Below are 19,934 nucleotides of genomic sequence, written 5' to 3'. Positions count from 1 at the left end.
CCAAGGCGGGGTGACGCCCGCGGTCACTTCACAAGGCAGAAATTGTTACCTAGGCAATAAAGGGCACCGCGGCGGTGGGGGCCCGGGAGTGGGCACATGGGGGTGGGGGTGTGCAGGTGCCAAGTGCCATGGGTTAGGCCCGAGATAGGAGTCCGGCCGCCCACCGACAGCAGCCGCCTCCTGCTCCCCACGTGCTTCAGGCGCCACCATGTCGGGCGACAAGCTTCTGAGCGAACTCGGCTACAAACTGGGCCGCACGATAGGCGAGGGCAGTTACTCCAAGGTGAAGGTGGCTACGTCCAAGAAATACAAGGGCACGGTGGCCATCAAGGTGGTGGACCGGCGGCGCGCGCCGCCAGACTTTGTCAACAAGTTCCTGCCACGCGAGTTGTCCATCCTTCGGGGCGTGCGGCACCCGCACATTGTGCACGTCTTCGAGTTCATCGAGGTGTGCAACGGGAAGCTGTACATCGTGATGGAGGCGGCCGCCACCGACCTACTGCAGGCTGTGCAGCGAAACGGGCGCATCCCCGGGGGGCAAGCGCGCGACCTCTTCGCGCAGATCGCCGGTGCTGTGCGCTACCTGCACGACCACCACCTGGTGCACCGCGACCTCAAGTGCGAAAACGTGCTGCTGAGCCCTGATGAACGCCGCGTCAAGCTCACCGACTTCGGCTTCGGCCGTCAGGCGCATGGCTACCCCGATCTGAGCACCACCTACTGCGGCTCGGCCGCCTACGCGTCGCCCGAGGTACTCCTCGGCATCCCCTACGACCCCAAGAAGTACGACATATGGAGCCTGGGTGTTGTGCTCTACGTCATGGTCACCGGGTGTATGCCCTTCGACGACTCCGACATCGCCGGTCTGCCCCGGCGTCAGAAGCGCGGCGTTCTCTACCCCGATGGCCTCGAGCTGTCTGAGCGCTGCAAGGCCCTAATAGCCGAGTTGCTGCAGTTCAGCCCGGCGGCCAGGCCCTCCGCGAGCCAAGTAGCGCGCAACTGCTGGCTGCGTTCGGAGGACTCCGGCTAGAAGCCGGGGTTCCTACCATTCCCGCCGCCCTGAGCACTGCGCAAGCGCAGCGCACGCGCAAGAAGCGCGCTTCCGGAGTTCCGCGAAGCCGCCGCGCGACACTGCGCACCCGCCCTTTCCTCTTTCCAACTTCGACGCCGTGGGCGGCAGTCGACCCCGTTTGGAATTCGGCTCCTCCGCCACGATCCCAAGAGAAGCAGCTTCCTCGGTTCCCCGAGAGAAGGCCCCCGGGAAGGGGCTGGACGAGAGGAGAGGGAAACGTTGCCCCCGTGCGGAATGAGCGACCGCTACGCGGCGGGCAGTGGCTGCTTGGAGAAGCTGCTGGCGAGCGGACGCGCGCGGAGGGCGTCTGTCCACAGCCAGCCGCGCATGCTGGTGAGGGACGGCGCGCTCCAGGCGCTTCCCACCTTGGAACTTGCAATAAACTCGCTCTTTCTCGCACCTGGCTCTAGCGACGGCCCCCTTTTACGGAGCTGGGGGGAGGGGATCGCTCCCTGGGAGAAGGCAGGCGCGGGCGCCCCATTTTAGAGAAAGGCTTGTAGAGGTTCTTGCTACAGGTCTGAAAAGGGAGTTGCAAGGATTCGAACCCAGACCTTTCGGGCTCCCCATCTTGGGCAGATTCGAAGGGGCTTTGGAGTCGTCCCCGGCGTCATAATGCTCCTGGGAATGGAGGTGCTGGACTAGGGAGCAAGAACCCCAGCACCCTTCTGGTGTTTAAGGATGGTACAGCAAGGGACGGGGGTCGCCTATCCCTACAGAAACAGCATTTGCAAAAGAGAAAATTGATTCCCACACCGGTATCACTTGCCGAAGAACAGCCAGGATTTGCACCCAGATATGTCTGAAGTGGGGTGGGGAGGTGGTGGAAGCTCTCCTTAGTGAGGGTCCCCTCCTTAGTGAGGGTCCCTTCCTTGGTGAGGGTTAAGAGCTTCGGGGAAGAGTCGAGGGTGGGGCATTTGTCTGAGGGTTCATTCTTTACTCTGTTCATTCATGCATTTTTTTTGAGCGCCTGCTGTGTGCCAGGCTCTGGGACTCAGTCAAATGGCTTGGATTCATCCCTGCTGTCAGTGAAGGGAGCAAGTGAAAAGTAAAATAAAAGAATGGCGTGAAAATAAAATAATTGTAAGTTGTTGCTAAGTGCCAGGTGGGGGTGAGCAAGGAGGGACTGAAGGGAACGCCATTTGAGCTGAGCCGGGAAGGAATCAAACACTGGAAACAGCAAAAGGAGTGTTCCAAGTGTTCCCAAGACAAGATGGAGCTGGTGTGTTTGAGTAATGCTAGGAACTCCTGTAGCTGGAATGGAGGGGGAAAGGAGGTGGAGAGGTAAAAGGTGTGTGTCTGGAGAGGGACCCCACTGGGCCTGGGGGAGATTGGGGGTTATTTTGCCTGTGATGAGGTTACTGGGTTTGGTGACAGTGATTGTTGTCATTTGGGGTGTATGGGGAACACCTCCTTAGGCCCTTATCCTACCTGCCTCCACCAGAGCCCCACAGTACCTGAGGAGGGTGGTCATTTATGGGTCTGACCATACCCCACCCCTTGCTCCCTCACCCTCCATGGCTCTCAGGTGCCCTGGGGATTATGTGCCACCTCTCCCCTCACTCCCTTCAAATAGGCTGTGGCCCCAACCCCCTCATTTTGCAGAGGAAGAAACAGGCTAAGAAAGGGGAAATGACTTGCTCACTCAATAAAACCCACATCCTTCTCCCCTTGCCCCCAAGGTCCAGCCACACTACTCTCCTTTGTCCTCCACCTGCCTTGCTTGGTCTCACCTCTGAGGCTTTGCACAGGCTGCTCCCACTCCCTGCACCACTTTTCCCCTCCCTTCACGCGAGACTTGGCCTAAAAAGGTCACCTCCCGTGATACCCCATTCTTTCCCTCCTCCATTCTTTCCCTCCTCACCCGTCTCAAGGTGTGATCCCAATGCCTGGGGCATGGCACATGCCTTTTTCTGTCCACTGATTGATCTGTGTAAGCAATGGGCCTGGGGTCCTCCTGCCTCACGGCCACACCCACAACTCAGTTCAGAGGGGACAAGGTCTCAGGGACCAGGGCTGGTGTCCCATTTGTTAGCTGGAGAAGATGCATGAGACTTGCCCTCTGTCCACGGAGGAGCTTGTGCCTAATCCAGCAAAGACTCACTTGAAGGCTGGCCGTGGAACCCCGGAAGTGGGCTTCTCTCACAGTGTCGGGGTGTGGGGCACCAGTCATTATGTGTCACGGGTGGAGCAGGACAGGGTTGCGTTTAATGTCAGTCATGTCTTGTACCAGTTCTGTGCCTTGCCCAGGCTAGTCATGGCCACTGGGGAGGCTGGAGGCAGAGATGCCCCAGTAACAAGAAACAGCAAAATATGTAAGTAGGGCTTCCCTGGTGGCGCAGTGGTTGAGTCTGCCTGCCGATGCAGAGGACGCGGGTTCGTGCCCTGGTCTGGGAGGATCCCACGTGCCGCGGAGCGGCTGGGCTCGTGGGCCGTGGCCGCTGGGCCTGCGCATCCGGAGCCTGTGCTCCGCGGCGGGAGAGGCCACAGCAGTGAGAGGCCCGCGTACCGCAAAAAAAGAAAAGAAAAAAAAAAAAGAAAGAAAATATATAAGTAAATAAAACTTAGGAAACTAGGAAAAACTAGGAAAACAGGGTGACGTTTACTGCACATTGGAATTCACCAAAGTGCTTACAAGTCTCATTTTTGTGAATAAAATTTTGAAAGTGTGTCAACCTCTGAAAACAAATTTTCACCAGAAATTGTTCATTTCGGAGCCAGCCGGGTGGCTCCCACCCTCTGTGCTTAGAATCTACACCTGCAACATCATGTCCTGCAGCAGACACCCAATGCTGTGCCAATCCAGAAAAGCCCACCACTCTGGGGTGGAGGCTGGTGATGGCTAGCTAGGAGACAGGCCGATGGGCAAAACCCACTACATTCTCACTGCACTCCCCCAGCGCTGTGGGTAAACCGGCCACAAAGCCCCAGGTTCTGGTGGAAATGGAGGCCCAGAAGCAAGGGTGCGGAACCCAGTTGGGGGAAGACTAAATACCCATGACAAGTGAGGCCTGAAAGAAGCCCAAGGTGTCCTCTCCTTTCCTTTGCCTCCCCATCAACCAAGGGTCACCCTGCTGTCCCTTCCCAAGTTTCCAAGCTGCCCCAAAGCTGCGACAAAAACGTGGGATACCAGGGCTGAGGGGACGAAAAAAAAAAAAAAAAAATACAGCCAACACATCATCCATTTCTTTATTGTCCTTCAGATTCTAAAACTTCCTCATGACACAATGTATAGCCATTGATTCCAGCGTCTTTGTTTACTGGAACTTCTGTTCCGGTTTGGTGGGAGATTATTTTTTTAAACATTTATTATCAAAGACTTAGAGTCACAATAAATACAAGTGACAATCTCCTCCCCCCAACCAAAACAAACCACCTCCCAAATACCCTACACTAGTGTGACTATTATACTTTTCTTTGTTAAGGATTATAAAACTTTAGCTGTCCTTTAAGAAAAAAAAAAAGCTCAGTCCAAGTTCTTTAGGCAAACGCCATGTGCAGCATAACTAGGCATCAAAGAAAAACCATATGGCAGAGCAGCAAGGACTGTCTTTCCCATTATTTACACCCCTGTGATGATAATGTATTCTTTATATAGAAAACTCCTCCCCGTGTCTCTCCGCCCACAGGAGAGTGACTTGTGGGACACAGGAGCCACAGGATGCAGCAGGGGTGTACTGTCGCCTCTTTCATTCCCTCTGCACTGGAGTGAGCTTTTGCTTCCTGAAGATCTTATAGTACAGACAGGACCAGAGACGCGCCCTGCCCCACCCCCAGCCCCCACTCCCCGCCTCCCGGGGAGAGGCCACTGTTGACCTTGTCAAAGGTGTGGGTCCCAACAGTACACATGGGACACTGAGGACTGGAGTCCCCATGACGTGGTCAGGATGGCCAGAGCCGTGGGCAGCTCCAAGTGGACACACAGTTATCTGTGAGAGCATCCACGTGCACACTCGGGCCCACACAGGCAGCCACTTCAGATGGGGAAGTGAGCTTGGTGAACCCCACACCCGAGTCCACAGAACAGCTGACGTTTTGAATAGTTTCCAGTTGCCATCAGGGGTTCCTGTCACAGATTCCCGGGCAGTTACAATTGTCATTTGGGACTGGAGGCTCCCACATTCTCTGGTTCTCCTGGGAACCAGATACTCTCAGCCTACAAACTCCCAGAACTGTAGCCAATTTTGAGGCGTGGGCTTTGGGGCTGGGAGAATACCCTTAATGTTAATATCCTTCCCGTATTCAGAGAGGTATTTAATGCCTTTTCTTGCAACATTATAAATTTCATCACAGAACCATGCACTTGAGGCTTATAGAAGTTACACTGCAAAGGGGAAATTAAAGGAAAAAAGGGGGGAGATAGAAGTTTTGAGACAGTAGAAATGAAGATTAAGGCATCTCACGTTCTTGACCCCCTTTTAAAAAGCTACATTTATGTCACAGTATGTCCTACTATGGGAATGTTCCTGCAAATGCTGGGCTGCAGGAGGCAGAGACAGGGTCAGGGCCCGGCCATCCCATCCTCTGCCTGTGGTGGTCACTTTGTACTGAACTCACGAGGCCTATTCAACAGCCTGGAGAAGTCTGGCCAGGTGAGGTGAGGAGAGGTGGTTCCTGAGCATAGTGGAGAGTGAGGTTCTGATGGGAACGGGGCTCGGGGCCAATGCAACTGGCTCAGTTTGAGCCCTGGAGTCACAGACCCAGTCAGCCCCCGCGGGGGTGCAACAACGATGGTGCACTCCCAGTGCAGAGGTGACCTTGGCCCAGACACCTGAGTTGCTGCATAGGACTGAGGTCAGTTTGCAGGGGAGGCCAGCGGGCACTCCTTGGAGGATTTGGAAAATTTGGCCCATGTCATTGAACAGAGAGAGCTAACAGCTCAGAGTAGTATAAGACAGGTATTTATTTGCCAGGCACACAGAAAAATGAGAGGAATAGAAATGCTTGCATACTCTTGATTTTTTGGTGTAAAAACACACCCTTCCCCGCTCCCCCACCCCTCCTGAAGGTCAATTTCCCCTTTCCCCCAAATCCCTGGATCTTGGAATGAAAGCCACCCTTCTCCTGCCCTCCCCTCCTTCAGCCCATCTACATTATGTACTCAAAACAAAAATCAATGAAAAATTTAGGATTTTACACAACAAAAAATTAGAATGCTTTGGAAAACTAGTTCTACGGCATGTCAAAAATGTCCTCTAAACACTGATAGTCACACAACATGGGGGGGGGGGCGCGGCGGTGGTTAAATGAGCCTTTATTAGAATGTTGCAGCAGTGTATTCGAAGAAGGTGGCCCTACAAAATAAGGATTTTAAATTAAGTCCCTAACTGCATGGATAGTAAAACCAGGGTTGGGGCTGAAGTGAGGAGCAGCATACCCCATCTACACACGCGTGTGCGCATACACATGACACCCTCACCCCTGCACAGAGCTGGCCCATGTGCAGCACACACACAACAGCTTCTGCCTTTCCTCATGGACCGATTTTTAAGGAGTGGGAGAAACCAAAACACAACACAACTAAAAGCAGACCTGATCCTTTGTAAGAGATTTCTGTAGACTCTAGCGGGGGGCTTAAAAAAAAAAAAAAAAAAAAAAAGTCCGAAGGCAAACCCTGGCAGCATGGCCCTGCTTTAAGGGAAGGTTCTAAACTAGACCCAAACATGAACCCTGAAGTCTGGGGTGGGGGTGCAGGGGCGCCTCCCCACCCAGACACACCTGACAGAAGCACAGGCCAGGGCTTAGGATGTTGTCCATCAAAGTAAGTAGGAAAAGAAAAGAATTTAATAAAATAAACCACCACAACAAAAAAACACAACAGCCAGCCCCTCCAACTTCCCGCTCAGGCTCTGGATGTTGCTGCCGATTCTCTCCTCCCTACTCTGTTGACGGTTCTCGGCTTCCAGGATCCCGGGCTCTCTGGCTGGGTCCGGGTTGCAGTTTGTTCTTCTGCTTAAGTGTGGAAGGTCGGGGGTCTCTGGGACAAGCAGCAGCAGAGGCCTTCTGCTGGAGCAAGGGCTGGGTGGTCAGAGGCCCACCCTCCAGGGCATGGGGGCCGTGCTTGGCAGGAAGGTCTGCACGGTTTACATTAAACTCCATCATCATGAGGTGATTTAAAAAAAATCTGTCAACCTAGAGATTGCCATGAAGGAAGGCAGTCAAAGATTAGGAGGCTAAGACAGAGGGAAAAGCAAAAACAAAACAGAATGCTCCGCTCAACTTCAGAAGCCCCGGGCGCCATTGCCCGAGCGTGTCACAGTGTCTAGGGTGAGCCGTCCATGTGCCCTTCAGGGGGCCGAAGGAGAGGGCGAGGAGCAGAACTAGCCCCCAAGGTCCGCTTTTCTGCTGGTGTTGGGCAAACTAAAGGCAAAGAAAGGAAGAAAGCCCATGGGAAAGGTCCCCAGTAATAATCCTGGTCCACCTGTGAAGTGGTCCCCCCACGTCGATGAGACTTTGCAGCCAAGATCGGAACTCTCACTTCCGCAGCGCGGCCGGCGCTTACTCGCCCTCTCGGGGAGCAGGGTGTCTTCCCGAGTGGAGGGTGGTGGGGCCAGGTGGGAGGGAGGAGGGAGCCTGTTCTCCACTGGGCCCGGCTCGCACTATTTCCACGTGGCCGACTGGGGGATGGAGCGTGGCGGGATCATGTCCAGGAGGTACTCCCGCTGGCGGTCCACAGCTGAGGAGGTCTTGTGCACCGTCAAGCTCGGGCTGACAAATGCAAGGGCCCCGCCTGCAACAGAACAGAGCAACAGGCCACAACAGCCCCAGTCAGGGGGAGGCTCCTGGGAGGACCCCAGCCTCAGCTGGGCCCACTGAGCAAAGGTGGTTCAAATACCAGCCTTGAAGCTGAAGAGAATTTAATAACTCAATCGCTTTTACAATGTTCCCAGCCTCTGCCATGGTAACCTTACACGTGGGGCAATAATCAGAGATTCTGTCATCTATCGGAACTATGAAAACTGAATTGTTTACTACAGTACTATACAGAACACTGAAAAACTGCAAATGACTGAACTGTGCAAATGAGCGATCCAGTATGATGCAATACTATGCAGTCATTACAACTGATCCTGTCCTCAAAGTTTTTAATGATATGGTAACATTCTCTCATTAAAACATTAAGAGGGACACAGAATGCTAAATACAGCATGATCCCTCTGTAAGGTACTTCCTATTTTTTCTTATATATGTGCTGGCATTTACACATGTGTGACATGTGAGTGAAGAGGTGGAGGGGGGGTGGGGAGGAGAAAGTCCTGAAGTGCAGCATTTGTTCTCCTGGGGTTGACAATGGCCACTGCCATTATCTTCTCTTTTTGTATTCTCCAAATTTCCACAATGAACAAGTATCACTTCTTTTTGGGGGGCGGGGGGAGGGCAGTGTGCTGCACGGCTTGCAGGATCTTAGTTCCCCGACCAGGGACTGAACCCAGGCCCCAGCAGTGAAAGCGCCGAGTCCTAACCACTGGACAGCCAGGGAATTCCTCAAGTATCACACACCCACACCCACCCTGCCCCCCACCGCCCCACCAGCCTCCAACCGGCACACTTAGGTTTTGGGCTGGCCTGCGGGAAAGGACTGCCCTGGAGTCTCAGCTGCAGCAGGGACCAGAGTCGCTGTGTTACCCAGAAATATTTTTGGTGGGTTAATATATTTTGTGGAATAAATGTTCCAAAGTCAAATGCACCACAGAACCCTCCCTGTGCATCCAAGGCCAGCACTCCAGAAACCTGCTGCTAGGTCCTGCCCAGAAAGCCACATCCAGAAACCCAGGGCAACCAGGAGCCCAAGCAGAACTCTTCTGAGAAACGCTGCTCTTAAGCCATGACACTTTCATGTCTAATCCCACAGATCGTTGAACACAGCAACTATTTATTCCTTCAGATTCTCTTTCGAATGTTACCCTTAATACGAAGTTTTTACATGGTACTATCACTGTGCATACATGCGTACTCTCATATTTGACTTTCCCCACTTATCTCATGTACTTTCAAATTTCCCAGAAAAGGAACTTCTGACCAGTCTATGAGTTCTTAGCTGTAATCTTAAACATGCTGAACAAAAGTATCTCTGGTTTGTTTACAAATGCTCTCTGCTCTCCAGGAGGGCCAGATTCTTCTGCAGTTGGATGAACTCCCCCGAGCTCACTCTCCTCTAGAAGGCTCTGACATTTGGGCATGTTTATAACTCATGGTCAGCTACGTGCACAGCCGGCTTCTGTGTTTTGTTTCCACCAACAACCCAGACTTCCCAGTTCTGACTAGTGAGATGGATCTCATGATGGCGCCTCTTCTTCCTAGAGCAACCCCGGCGTGGGGGTGAGGAGGGAGATGGGACACTTGGTCCAATGAGACCTCTCACCCATCTCCTCCTCTCAGCTCTTTGTGCCTACATTTCACTGTCCAATTACTGACGGACACAAGACATATTTAACTTTCATCCTAAGGCCAGCACATAAATAATAAAAAACAGGACAAGTGGTATGGGGGATGACCCAAGGACAACCCAGGGAAGGTGGGCCTGTGGCAGACTGGGGAGTGACCACCTGAGGGTCTCCACCTCCCCCGGTTGTTCCTCAAATGCCATCTCCTCAGGGGCCTTTGTTGCCTACCTCAGTTGAAATCTCAGCCCCCGCCCAAGGGTCCCCTCCTCCTGCCTGCTTTCTCATTCTGTTTTGCACTTTGTACCATCTGACCTGTCTAAGCCAGAGGGGCTGGGAAGAGGGTGCCCAGAGAGCAGGGAATGAAGGACACTGGGTGAGCAAGAAATGAAGTCAGTGTGCCGTGAAAGGTATCAATACACTGTAACAGCAGAATCAGACATTCTCTATGGCTGGAAGGGAGAGGGGGTGAGTTGGCAAAATGAGCATCTATGCTCACAGGGTCCACTGACGGCGTGGGGGTGGGGGGCACTGCCGGAACGGGTTCTGTCCCCCATTTTGGGTCAAGAGCTGAGAGTTTGGGTATAGAGGGTGGAGACACCAAGGGTGATTAGTATTTACCCAGGGCTATCACTTGTTCAGGGCATCCTATTTAGTGAACAGAAGAGATGAAGCTGAAGAGTCTGAGGCAGCACATCTGCAGGTTCAGGGCCCTTTTGTGCCATTACCTGTGCGTGTGCACGTCTTTGTTAAAAATAAGGAAGGGATGGACCCAACCCCAGCGAGGTCCCTACTCCGAGCCCCACGGGGTCTGCCCACCTGTACTCAGGGGCGCCTTCTTCCAGTTGGAGGTGGCGTTGCCCTTGCCAGCGCTCACGGCTCTCTCGGAATGTCTGCCGGTCCTGCTAACGAGGGTTGTGGCCGAGGCTGCATTCTGCAGTTTGGGTGACTGGCTGAACGTGTGCAGGATGCCTCGGGGCGTTGTGGCCGAGCCCCGGGACAGCTGGCTGGAGGCCTACAGTGGAGAGAGGGTGCAACAGCTTGTGTGGGGAAGGGGGCAACAGAGGGCAAGATGCTCAGCGCAGCCGCTCCTTGCTCTGGCTGACCTCTTCCCACCCACACGGAATCCCTGAAGTCCAAAATCAGGAGACTAGGTAGTTACACCGAGGCGGGAGGGTAGGAGGAAGGGAAAGAGAGACACACAGACAGACACAGGCAGTGTGACAGTCGGCGACTGACGTGGTCACGGTCTGGGATGTGAGGGCCGGTTGGTGGTTCGGTGCAGGGGGCTCCCGGCACCGCAGTTCTGACCTGTAGCACAGCCCCGTTACTCCAGTCGCGGGCCTCTCCTGAGCGGAACGCCAACTTACGCCGGGGTTTTATGACCTACACAAATGGGGGTTGAAATCGAGGTCAGCACTGTCCAGAGTCTGGCCAAGGGTGACCTAGAGTGACCAAAGGGCAGCAGCTATGGCCGCTTGAGGCCCAGTCCCCACAGGATAGGCATTTCCTGAGGGCAGCGCAGCCACCCACTACGTAGGGATCTTGAGAAGATGTGTTTATTAGTGAATTACAAATGACTTCCAAGGACACAAAAAATTGCCAACAGGGAGCTTTGGGTCTATAGGGGGTGGGAAAGCAAAGCATTAAAAAAAAAAAAAAAGCAGCCAAAAAAACTTGATTTCAAACTTGCTTCTCTCCTTAATTTAGCTAGAACATTTCTTCCAAACGCCCCTTTTGTATCTCAATGTGGCTTTCAGAAAAGTCCTTTTAAACAAGAAGTGCTTGTCAGCCGGCACACTGCAAGTGAAAGCTACAAAATCTAAAGAAACTGCAAATTAGTATTTTCACCACCAAACACCACCATTAAATGCAATTTAGACGCACAGTTAACAACCAGGCAGATGATCGCCGAGTGTGGGAGAGAATGTCTGAACATCCTGCCTGCTAGCGACAACTCCCTGCCAAGGGAACGAAGCCCCTCTCCTGGAAGGCGAGGCCACCCAGCCCATGCTCCCAGGCCATAGCTCTGGCTCCCATACCAGGACTCTCACCTGCTTCAGCGCAGGGTGTGGGGCAGCAGCAGGCTCGGCCTTGGCCTGCGCGGGGGCGGCACCCTGCTGTAGGAGGCGCTGCTCGATCTCCTGCTCCTGCTGTAGCGCCTTCACGAAGGCGGCCTTCAGGCGGCTCGTATGCTCCACCTTGAGTGCCTTCTTCTGGTTGGATGCCATGCAGTTCTCACACATGATGGCGCCGCCCTTCTCCTCCCGCCAGCGGCACGTGAAGTCCGTCTTGCACTGTGCACACATGTAGGGCTCCCGAGACAGCACAACGGCGGCTGACATCCTGCCCGCTGCAGGGAGAGATGGGTGTGCCGCACGTCAGAGGAACAGGAACACCACAGTAGGAGCCCGGACTACCCCCAGGTGGGATATGGATGAGGGCAGAGCAGAGGCAGCACCCTGGGCCATGTGGCCCAACTGGCATCAGGACACCAAAGCCTCAGTCAGTGTTCGTTAGGCAAACACATATTGGGTGCCAACTGTGTGTGGGCACTGGGCCAGCCTCGGGAGGCTTTGCTGGCAGAAGCAAAGTTGAAGCACTCAAGAAATCACTGTGAGTTAGGCACCCTTGATACCAACTCTCAAAGACATCAGTGCTGTCAGCTTGGCTTCTCCCAGTCATCTTTCCTACCCACAGTGCAGACATTTCCAACCCTCCCATACTGCGTCACCAGTGGAGAGGAGATGGTGACCACTCGAGGCCCCCACCTTGTGGTGACGGCACCTTTGCTAGTGGGTGAGTTAACAGAGGACCAGTCATCTGGGCGAGTGCTTATGCTAACAGGCACTGTGCCTGGTGCCTTGTGGGTATCAGGGTGTCCAATTCTCATAGCAAACTTCTAAGGGGCGCCCCCCACCCCACTGTTCTGAGGAAGAAACTGAGGCCAAGGAGCTGAAGTGACCTGTGCACAGCTGGTCAGTGGCAGGGCCAGGACACATACCCGGCTGCCCTGGGAAATGGGAACTTGGTGGCTCCTTGATCAGCTACAGGAGGGGTGACTGGGGAAGCCACAAAAAGCACCTGCTGGGGTGTGGGGTCGATACTTTTTTTTTTTTTTTTTTTTGCGGTACGCGGGCCTCTCACTGTTGTGGCCTCTCCCGTTGCGGAGCACAGGCTCCGGACGCGCAGGCTCAGCGGCCATGGCTCACGGGCCCAGCCGCTCCGCGGCATGTGGGATCTTCCCGGACCAGGGCACAAACCCGTGTCCCCTGCATTGGCAGGCAGACTCTCAACCACTGCGCCACCAGGGAAGCCCTCGATACTTTCTTCAATGTATATATGTTTGCCATCCAATGTGCAGTACGCGGTACCTTTTGCACTCTGTTCCTATCTTTTCTGTGTCCAGCACTCCTGAGTTTAGTTGCCTCTTGGCATTATGGACCATGATGCCGAGAGACCCTTAGCCTCCCCATCCCGCCTTGGGCCTGGCCAAGCTGCCCCTAACTGCTGAGGGGCTGTGCAGGATCTGACTCTAGGGGGGAGACCTGTCACTCCACGGAGCAGATGGGATGTTGCCTGCCCAAGCTGCCCAAGGCTCAGGGGTCTACACTGCGCCCCCAGCTCCAGCCCCCAGCCTACAGCTAACACGCTCTGGTAACAAGGGCACTTTTGCTTCCACACATCCAACCCCAGAGGATGGGATACCTGCTTCCCAGGCAGCTGCAGCCTGCGTGACCAGTGCCAGAACAGACACACCAGTGCAGGGCTGTACTCAGTGTCCACCTGTGGCTCTGCGAAGTGTCAAGAGACACCTCAAGTAGGACTCAGAGCCTCCTCCCACAGTTAGGTCCTGTTTTTTGACAACAGGAGAGGGAGACAGACCCCTGATGAGAACAAGCAGAGACAGACTGGTCTGGGAGAGCGGGTGCCCAGCACAGGCAAGCGTAGGATAGGTAGGCATCGCCTCCTGACTCAGGCCTCCTGCCTGCCGCACTGCACTGGCCTTATAGCAGCTTTTTTGCCAACTTAACCTCATCATAAAGGAGTCATTGAAGGGATCCAGACACATCCAGGCTGTGTCAGAGCCCACACCTCTCCCCACTGGGCCTGGCTCTGGTGCCCCACAGTCCCTCAGGTGGAGTCCACCTGGTCATCCCCTGCCCTGAAGAGGTTACAGCTCTGCCTCCTCCTCAGCTCTGAGCATCTGACGACGAGATCACGTGCGACGGGGATTCAGGCTGGCTGCCTAATAAATGCCACCACGAGCTCAATCTAAGGGCAGAAAGTCCTCAGTTTAGCATCTGCTGGAGGCTCCCAAAGGGCCAACCTGACCTCTCACCTTTCAGTACCGTTTTTGCTCACTACCTTATTTATACTTTTATTCCTAAAACCCTCTAACATGCAGGTGTGCTTTCCAAACTACTTCCAAGGAGGGTAAATAAAATGATCCTGGCCCGGGCATAGGTGTCCCTCTCCCACTTTGGAGACTAAGAGTGCTCGAGGCTCTGCAGAGTTCCACCTTTGCCCAACTCTCAGAAGTGGCCCCATCAGAAAGAAGGCGCCTATGGTATGTTTAAGAAATTATCTAGGGCAAGAGGGAGAAATCAGGAGATTGGGACTGACATGTAAACGCTACTATACATAAAACAGATAACTGACAAGGACCTACTGCATAGCACAGAGAACTCTACTCAATATTCTGTAATGACCTATATGGGAATAGAATCTAAAAACGAGTGGATATATGCATATGTATAACTGATTCACTTTGCTATACTCCTGAAACGAACACAACACTGTAAATCAACTACACTCCAATAAAAATTAATTTAAAGAAAAAGAAAGAAATTATCTAAACCTCACAGCAAGCAAATAACTAATGACAAGATGTCACCCACAATGCGCCCCACAGCTGTGGGTACACAGCAGACATGCTAACATGTGCTATGCATGGAAAACAACTTGCATGATGGAAACTTCAGCAGCAAGAAATAAAAACGGCCCCAGGCCCAGGGCCTCCTCACCTTGCGTCTCCAGCAGGTTCTGCACCACCTCCTCCAGGCCGACCAGGTAGATGAATTCATTGTTGGCAGCGCTGGGTAGGAAGTTCATCTCAGGGGCGGGGGGCTTGGGTGGAGGGATTTCAAGCAGCGTCTTCTCCAGCTGTTTGCGCAGTGCAAGCTTGGCGGCTGCCTGCCGACTGGCTGGAGAATCAGCAGAGGTGACCACGGGGGCCACGCTGGTGGGGGTGGAGTTGGCCTGAGCAGAAGTGGCTGTCGTTCCTTTCAGCGATGCTGTGGAGGGCTTTTGGGAGACAATGACCTGGTCAGGGTGCTTGAGGCACCCACCCTGAGGAGAGCCCAACCACGGCACCCACAGCCCAGGTCGGCACCATTTAGCTACACTAAGTCCTTATAAAAGTAGCTCCAGGTCATCAGCACCATTAGCTATGCTAACAAATCCTTATAAAAGTAACTCAGGACTTCCCTGGTGGCGCAGTGGTTAAGAATCCGCCTGCCAATGCAGGGGACACAGCTTTGAGCCCTGGTCCGGGAAGATTCCACTTGCCGCGGAGCAACTGAGCCTGTGAGCCACAACTACTGAAGCTCACGCACCTAGAGCCTGTGCTCCGCAACAAAAGAAGCCACCGCAATGAGAAGCCCCTGCTCGCTGCAACTAGAGAAAGCCCGCGTGCAGCAACGAAGACCCAATGCAGCCAAAAATAAAAAAAAATTTTTTAAGTAAAAAGTAACTCAGAGCTGCTTGACATCAACAAGCAACAGGAAAACCGCCATTAAACTAATTGCCCTATGAGATGACCAATCTTATAAATACACTTGTTGAGGTTTAGCTGATATCCAATTAACTTTAAAACCTGTAATTTGCTACACTTTGCCACCTGAGGACACCCATGAAGCCATCACCATGACAGTGGGTAGCCCCTTGGCAACTGTCCCCCACCCAGGCAGCATGGCAACTCTCCTGTCACTATGGCCTGGCTCTCCTCCCAGCACAGGTCTGGGTGGCCTCCTTCCTCAAAAGGTTGCAAAGGTGGCTCACTGTGGCATCAATGGCATTTCCCTCATGAGCATCTTTGTGTGCCCCTGCACTTCACCTTTCCTGACCCTCACTGCTCCTGCATCATTTATCATCTTCTGCACCCCAGTGGCTGACCCTCCACCATCACCATCTCCTTGCTCCAGACCACTTGTCACCCAACATTATCAAATGCTCTCCCCCAAACTTGGAGCTGACCACGCCAGTGTGCTTAGCTTTGTGGCACTGAAGACACTTCTGGAAATAGAAGGAAAGCTGTGTACACCATCTCCAGGAAAATGCACACACCTGACAACTTGTATGTAACACATCATGGGGCTCAGGGAGCCCAGGACGGTTGCCCAGACCCCGCCCATGGGGTCTCCACAGCGGAGCAAAACTCCCCACCACAGAGGATGCCATCACAGCACCTTGGCCTGTCTACTCCAGCCTCTGACCAGCCAGTTCCTCCCTGCCCCTTTTGCAGGCTCCCCTGGCCCCACAGGGAGCACAGCCACAGGATCCATCCACCACTGCCTGCCTGGTTCCCATCCTCATGGCACGAGAACAGGGTATGGCACACGGTAGTAATTTAATCCGAGTTTATGGTGTGGAAGAAACTGCCTGCCCAGGACGTCCCCATTTGGGTGGCAAGACTGTACTTGAACCTGACTTTAGAAGAGGCAGGGACGCTGCCCAGAGCCCTGCTGGCCATGATCTTATCTGAGCAAGGCGGGCAAGGATGCACCGTGCCAAAGGAGGAAGAGAAGCTAACTTGCACATCAACAAAAGCCCTTGCAAACCCAGTAATTTCATCTGTCAGTGAGGATCATGCTTCGGCCTGCCCACCCCTGGCCCCATCTCCCCCCGCTCTGTTGGGTGGCGACAAACCCTCCCCATTTCAGAGGCTCTGTACGGAGGTGAAGGGATGCGTGGCTAAGAATAGATGCCCTGGTGCTGAAAGGACATTTGCAGACCTTCTCCACACGTTTGTGCCTATAGAGGGGGAGGGTGCGGAGCGCTCTGGTGCCGCACCCTGAGCCTTCCCTATGTCAGCTCAGATCTCCACCCTTCCCTCCACCCACTCTCGGCAGCTATCCACCTCTGCTAGATGGCAGTTGGCAACGTAAGACTCCTGCCCACGACTTTCATGCACCAACTAGCTCCAAGGAGCTACAGTAACACCGTCTGCGGGGCTGGATTATCCAAGACCTCACCTGGCTCCAAGGAAGCAGGCAAGTCACGCCAAGCCACCCTGGAGACATGACTGGGTCCCAGGACTGTGGGCTGTCAGAGGGGCAGCTGCGGGGCACACATATGACCCTCACCTGTGGTATGTTGACGAGCAGACTAGCGTTGGGGACGTTGGTGACGCGGATGAGGCCCTGCTGGATGATCCTCTGTCCCTGAATTTGCACACTGGGCACAGATGCCCGGGGAGCCAGGAGGAGCGGTGGTGGCCCTGTGCTGGAATGTTGTCTGATGTTGTGGATCTGCTGTTAGGGTGTAGTGGGGGGAGACAAGTCAACGAGAGGGACGACAGAGGGCGCCACAGGGAAAGAGCCCCCAACCTGAGAACTAGGAAGGCTCATTCTCAAGAGGTGGAGGCTGCCTGGGGCTTCCCTTAAGCCCTCACTCTGCTTACCTGGGCGCCCCTGACGAGTGGGGGCATGACGACCTGTGAGCTCGCCTGTGGCCCTAACTTCGAGGACGTCTGCTGCCCGCCACGGACCAGGGGTGGTGGGATGACACTGCCAGGCATCCGAGTTGAAGAGGTCTGTCAACAACACCAACCCTCAGATCTTACCTGACTTTTTAAACAAACAGGTTTGCTGTTTTTGTAAAAGTACATACTCACCACCCAGAAAAAAGGTGGTGGCGGAGAAGGAAGGGCAAGCTTGGACGAAGTGAGAGAGTGGCATGGACATATATGCACTACCAAATGTAAAACAGATAGCTAGTGGGAAGCGGCTGCATAGCACAGGGAGATCAGCTCAGGGCTCTGTGATCACCTAGAGGGGTGGGATAGAGAGAGTGGGAGGGAGACGCAAGAGGGAGGGGATATGAGGATATACGTATACATATAGCTGATTCACTCTGTTATACAGCAGGAAGTAACACAGCATTGTAAAGCAATTATACTCCAATAAAGATGTTTTAAAAAAAAAAGATTAAAAGAAAAATTAAAATGTCAAAAAAAAAGGGTGGTGGCAGAGAAAATAAAAGCTAAAATGCCTATTTATTCAAAACACAAAAGAACCAGCAACAGACTCTGACAAGAGCCACGCCAACCTGGGCTCATTCAGGACTCGGGCCCCACCACAGCAAGAGTCCAGCTAACTGGGACCAGTACCACCCGCCTGCTGGTCTGAGCTGGGGGCTCAGGCCTGTTTGAGGGGAGGTGGGCCCCTGGCCTCTCTGTCCTATGGCTGGAAGTGGGAGACCTGCCCATCTCACCCTGTGGGCAAAGGAGGCTGTGAGCCGGGCTGGGACAAGGCCCCACTGGGCCCTCCAACTGCCCTCAGAGAGTCAGGCAGAAGGGAGCCCAGTCTGCCTAGAACCTTGGTTCTCTCTCCAGTCTCTCTAGGGGTGGTCATAGGGGACCTCCGAGAGTCTGTGTGATTTGTTTATGATGTCAACAGGGGCCTGGGTTGGGTATGGGAACACAAGCATGTTTTATTTTTTGGGCTCCCACCAGAAGGCCTCTAATCAGAAGAAACGAGCGGGCTTTTGCAGAAACTGGATCAGGGCTGCTCAGGAGCATGACGCAGAGGGAACACTGACCTGAAGTGATGGCTTGCCGGAAGGAATGTTCTGGGTGCCCCGTACAAGCGGGGGAGGGGTGGTCACAGAGCTCCCAGTGGAGCCTGCGGGCTGCAAGAGAACAGGGCATGCAGGAGATGAGAGGGCCACCAACCCTGCTCCTCCCACACGTAATTCTGACAGAAGAGCACTGCTTTTCTTCCTCTTCAAAAGGCATCAGGCTCTCAAACGTTCTGCTTCCCGCCTGCCACGTTCCTTGCAGCAGGAACTGACATGTTTGAAACAGATTTCCCTGGTGGTCCAGTGGTTAAGACTCCAGGCTCCCAATGCAGGGGGCCCAGGTTCGATCCCTGGTCAGGGAACAAGATCTCACATGCCGCACCTAAGAGCCCACATGCCACAACGAAGATCCCGTGTGCCGCAACTAAGACCCAGCACAGCCAGATAGATAGATAGATAGATAGGTAGGTAGGTAGATAAATAAATAAATAAAAATAAACAAACAAAGGACAGATTTTCCAGCACCCTTTACCCCCCCACCCTGGGGGTGCTTGGCATCACTGTGGTTCAGGTGCCATCTCTGCCCTTCAGGGGACAAAAAAGGCTGGTGGTGGAGGCTGAGGTGAAGGACCCCGGGCTTAGGTTAATCCCAACCCTGGTGAGAAAATGTTGGGTCCAGGCACTTTTTTTATTCTTTTTTTCAAAAAAGATTTATTTATTTATTTTTGGCTGCATTGGGTCTTAGCTGCGGCACGCAGGATCTTCGTTGAGGCATGCGGGATCTTTCATTACAGCCCGGGGGCTTCTCTCTAGTTGTGGCATGTAGGTTTTCTCTTCTCTAGTTGTGGCACATGGGGTCCAGTGCGCCTGCGCTCTGTGGTTCGCAGCACGCAGGGTTGAGGCACGCGAGCTCAGTAGTTGTGGTGCACGGGCCTAGTTGTCCCGCTGCATGTGGGATCTTAGTTCCCTGACCAGGGATCAAACCCACATCCCCTGCATTGCAAGGAGGATTCTTCACCACTGGACCACTGGGGAAGTCCCCGGGCACTTCTTAAAGTCACATATTCCATCAGAGAAGGGACACTGACAGACTTGGTTCACATCATCAATTCTTAAGCAATCAACAAGGAAACAAGTAATGAGCAGGCTCTGTCCATCGGGATATTAACAGATGGCAGGCTTGGTCCACTTGTTTACCAGGTTGGGGTGGGGGCTCAAGGAAATCCCCAAGTCAGACCAGTGAGCGTCCCCCTGTCCTGCTCCCTTAAGGGGACACATGTTCTACACACTGTACTGCCTGAAGTGCATTTACTTTCTGGTTCACTAAGAGAGTGGTTAGAATATAAGGAAGGGTAGTTTTGTCACCGACCAGGAACCTTCCCAGAATGAGACACCAAAAAAGGACAAAACAAACTTGACCTTGCCTTACATGGTAAGGTGCATTTAGAAGCAGCACAAGGAGCCTGAGGCATCAGGGGAGGTTAACAGGAGTAGAAGCTCTGGGGCCAGGCTATGTGGCATTCAGCAATCTGTCCACAAAACCACAGCGGCCCCTGCTGGCCAGAACATTCATCCACAGGGCCGAAGGCCTTTCTGAAAAGGGGTCTGAGACAGAACTGTGCTTTCAGCATGGTCAAAGATGCCTGCTCTCCATTTCCTTGATGGAGTCTACAGGGAATGAG

At 53.6% G+C, this 19,934-nt stretch overlaps 2 protein-coding genes and 1 non-coding gene across 5 annotated transcripts in view; 2 read left to right on the top strand and 1 right to left on the bottom strand.

Annotated features, from left to right (window-relative positions):
* Positions 1–139: 139 nt before the first annotated feature.
* TSSK6 (testis specific serine kinase 6) lies at positions 140–1,037 on the top strand. Its single transcript, XM_065874928.1, has one exon. It carries the CDS (start codon positions 209–211, stop codon positions 1,028–1,030), a length of 822 nt encoding a protein of 273 aa, XP_065731000.1. The 5' UTR covers positions 140–208; the 3' UTR covers positions 1,031–1,037.
* Positions 1,038–6,838: 5,801 nt separating this feature from the next.
* GATAD2A (GATA zinc finger domain containing 2A) overlaps positions 6,839–19,934 on the bottom strand; it is a 98,077-nt gene continuing 84,981 nt past the window's right edge. Inside the window, exons 6-13 of one of the 3 annotated variants that reach the window (XM_065874344.1) lie at positions 18,274–18,363; positions 17,135–17,266; positions 16,818–16,985; positions 14,478–14,757; positions 11,505–11,803; positions 10,762–10,836; positions 10,270–10,465; positions 6,839–7,799 (exon numbers count right to left, since the gene is read on the bottom strand). In XM_065874344.1, the coding sequence (XP_065730416.1) occupies positions 7,669–7,799; positions 10,270–10,465; positions 10,762–10,836; positions 11,505–11,803; positions 14,478–14,757; positions 16,818–16,985; positions 17,135–17,266; positions 18,274–18,363 (1,371 nt within the window). In that variant the 3' untranslated portion in view covers positions 6,839–7,668. The remainder of the gene's footprint in view (positions 7,800–10,269; positions 10,466–10,761; positions 10,837–11,504; positions 11,804–14,477; positions 14,758–16,817; positions 16,986–17,134; positions 17,267–18,273; positions 18,364–19,934) is intronic. The other 2 variants (XM_065874345.1, XM_065874346.1) reach the window with 2 other exon arrangements.
* On the top strand, positions 18,542–18,614 carry TRNAW-CCA (transfer RNA tryptophan (anticodon CCA)). The gene has a single exon. It is a non-coding gene; the product is annotated as a tRNA-Trp (tRNA).

The sequence above is a fragment of the Phocoena phocoena genome, chromosome 3 (assembly GCF_963924675.1).
Source record: "Phocoena phocoena chromosome 3, mPhoPho1.1, whole genome shotgun sequence".
NCBI lineage: Eukaryota > Metazoa > Chordata > Mammalia > Artiodactyla > Phocoenidae > Phocoena > Phocoena phocoena.
This window is presented reverse-complemented; position numbering and strand designations above follow the sequence as displayed.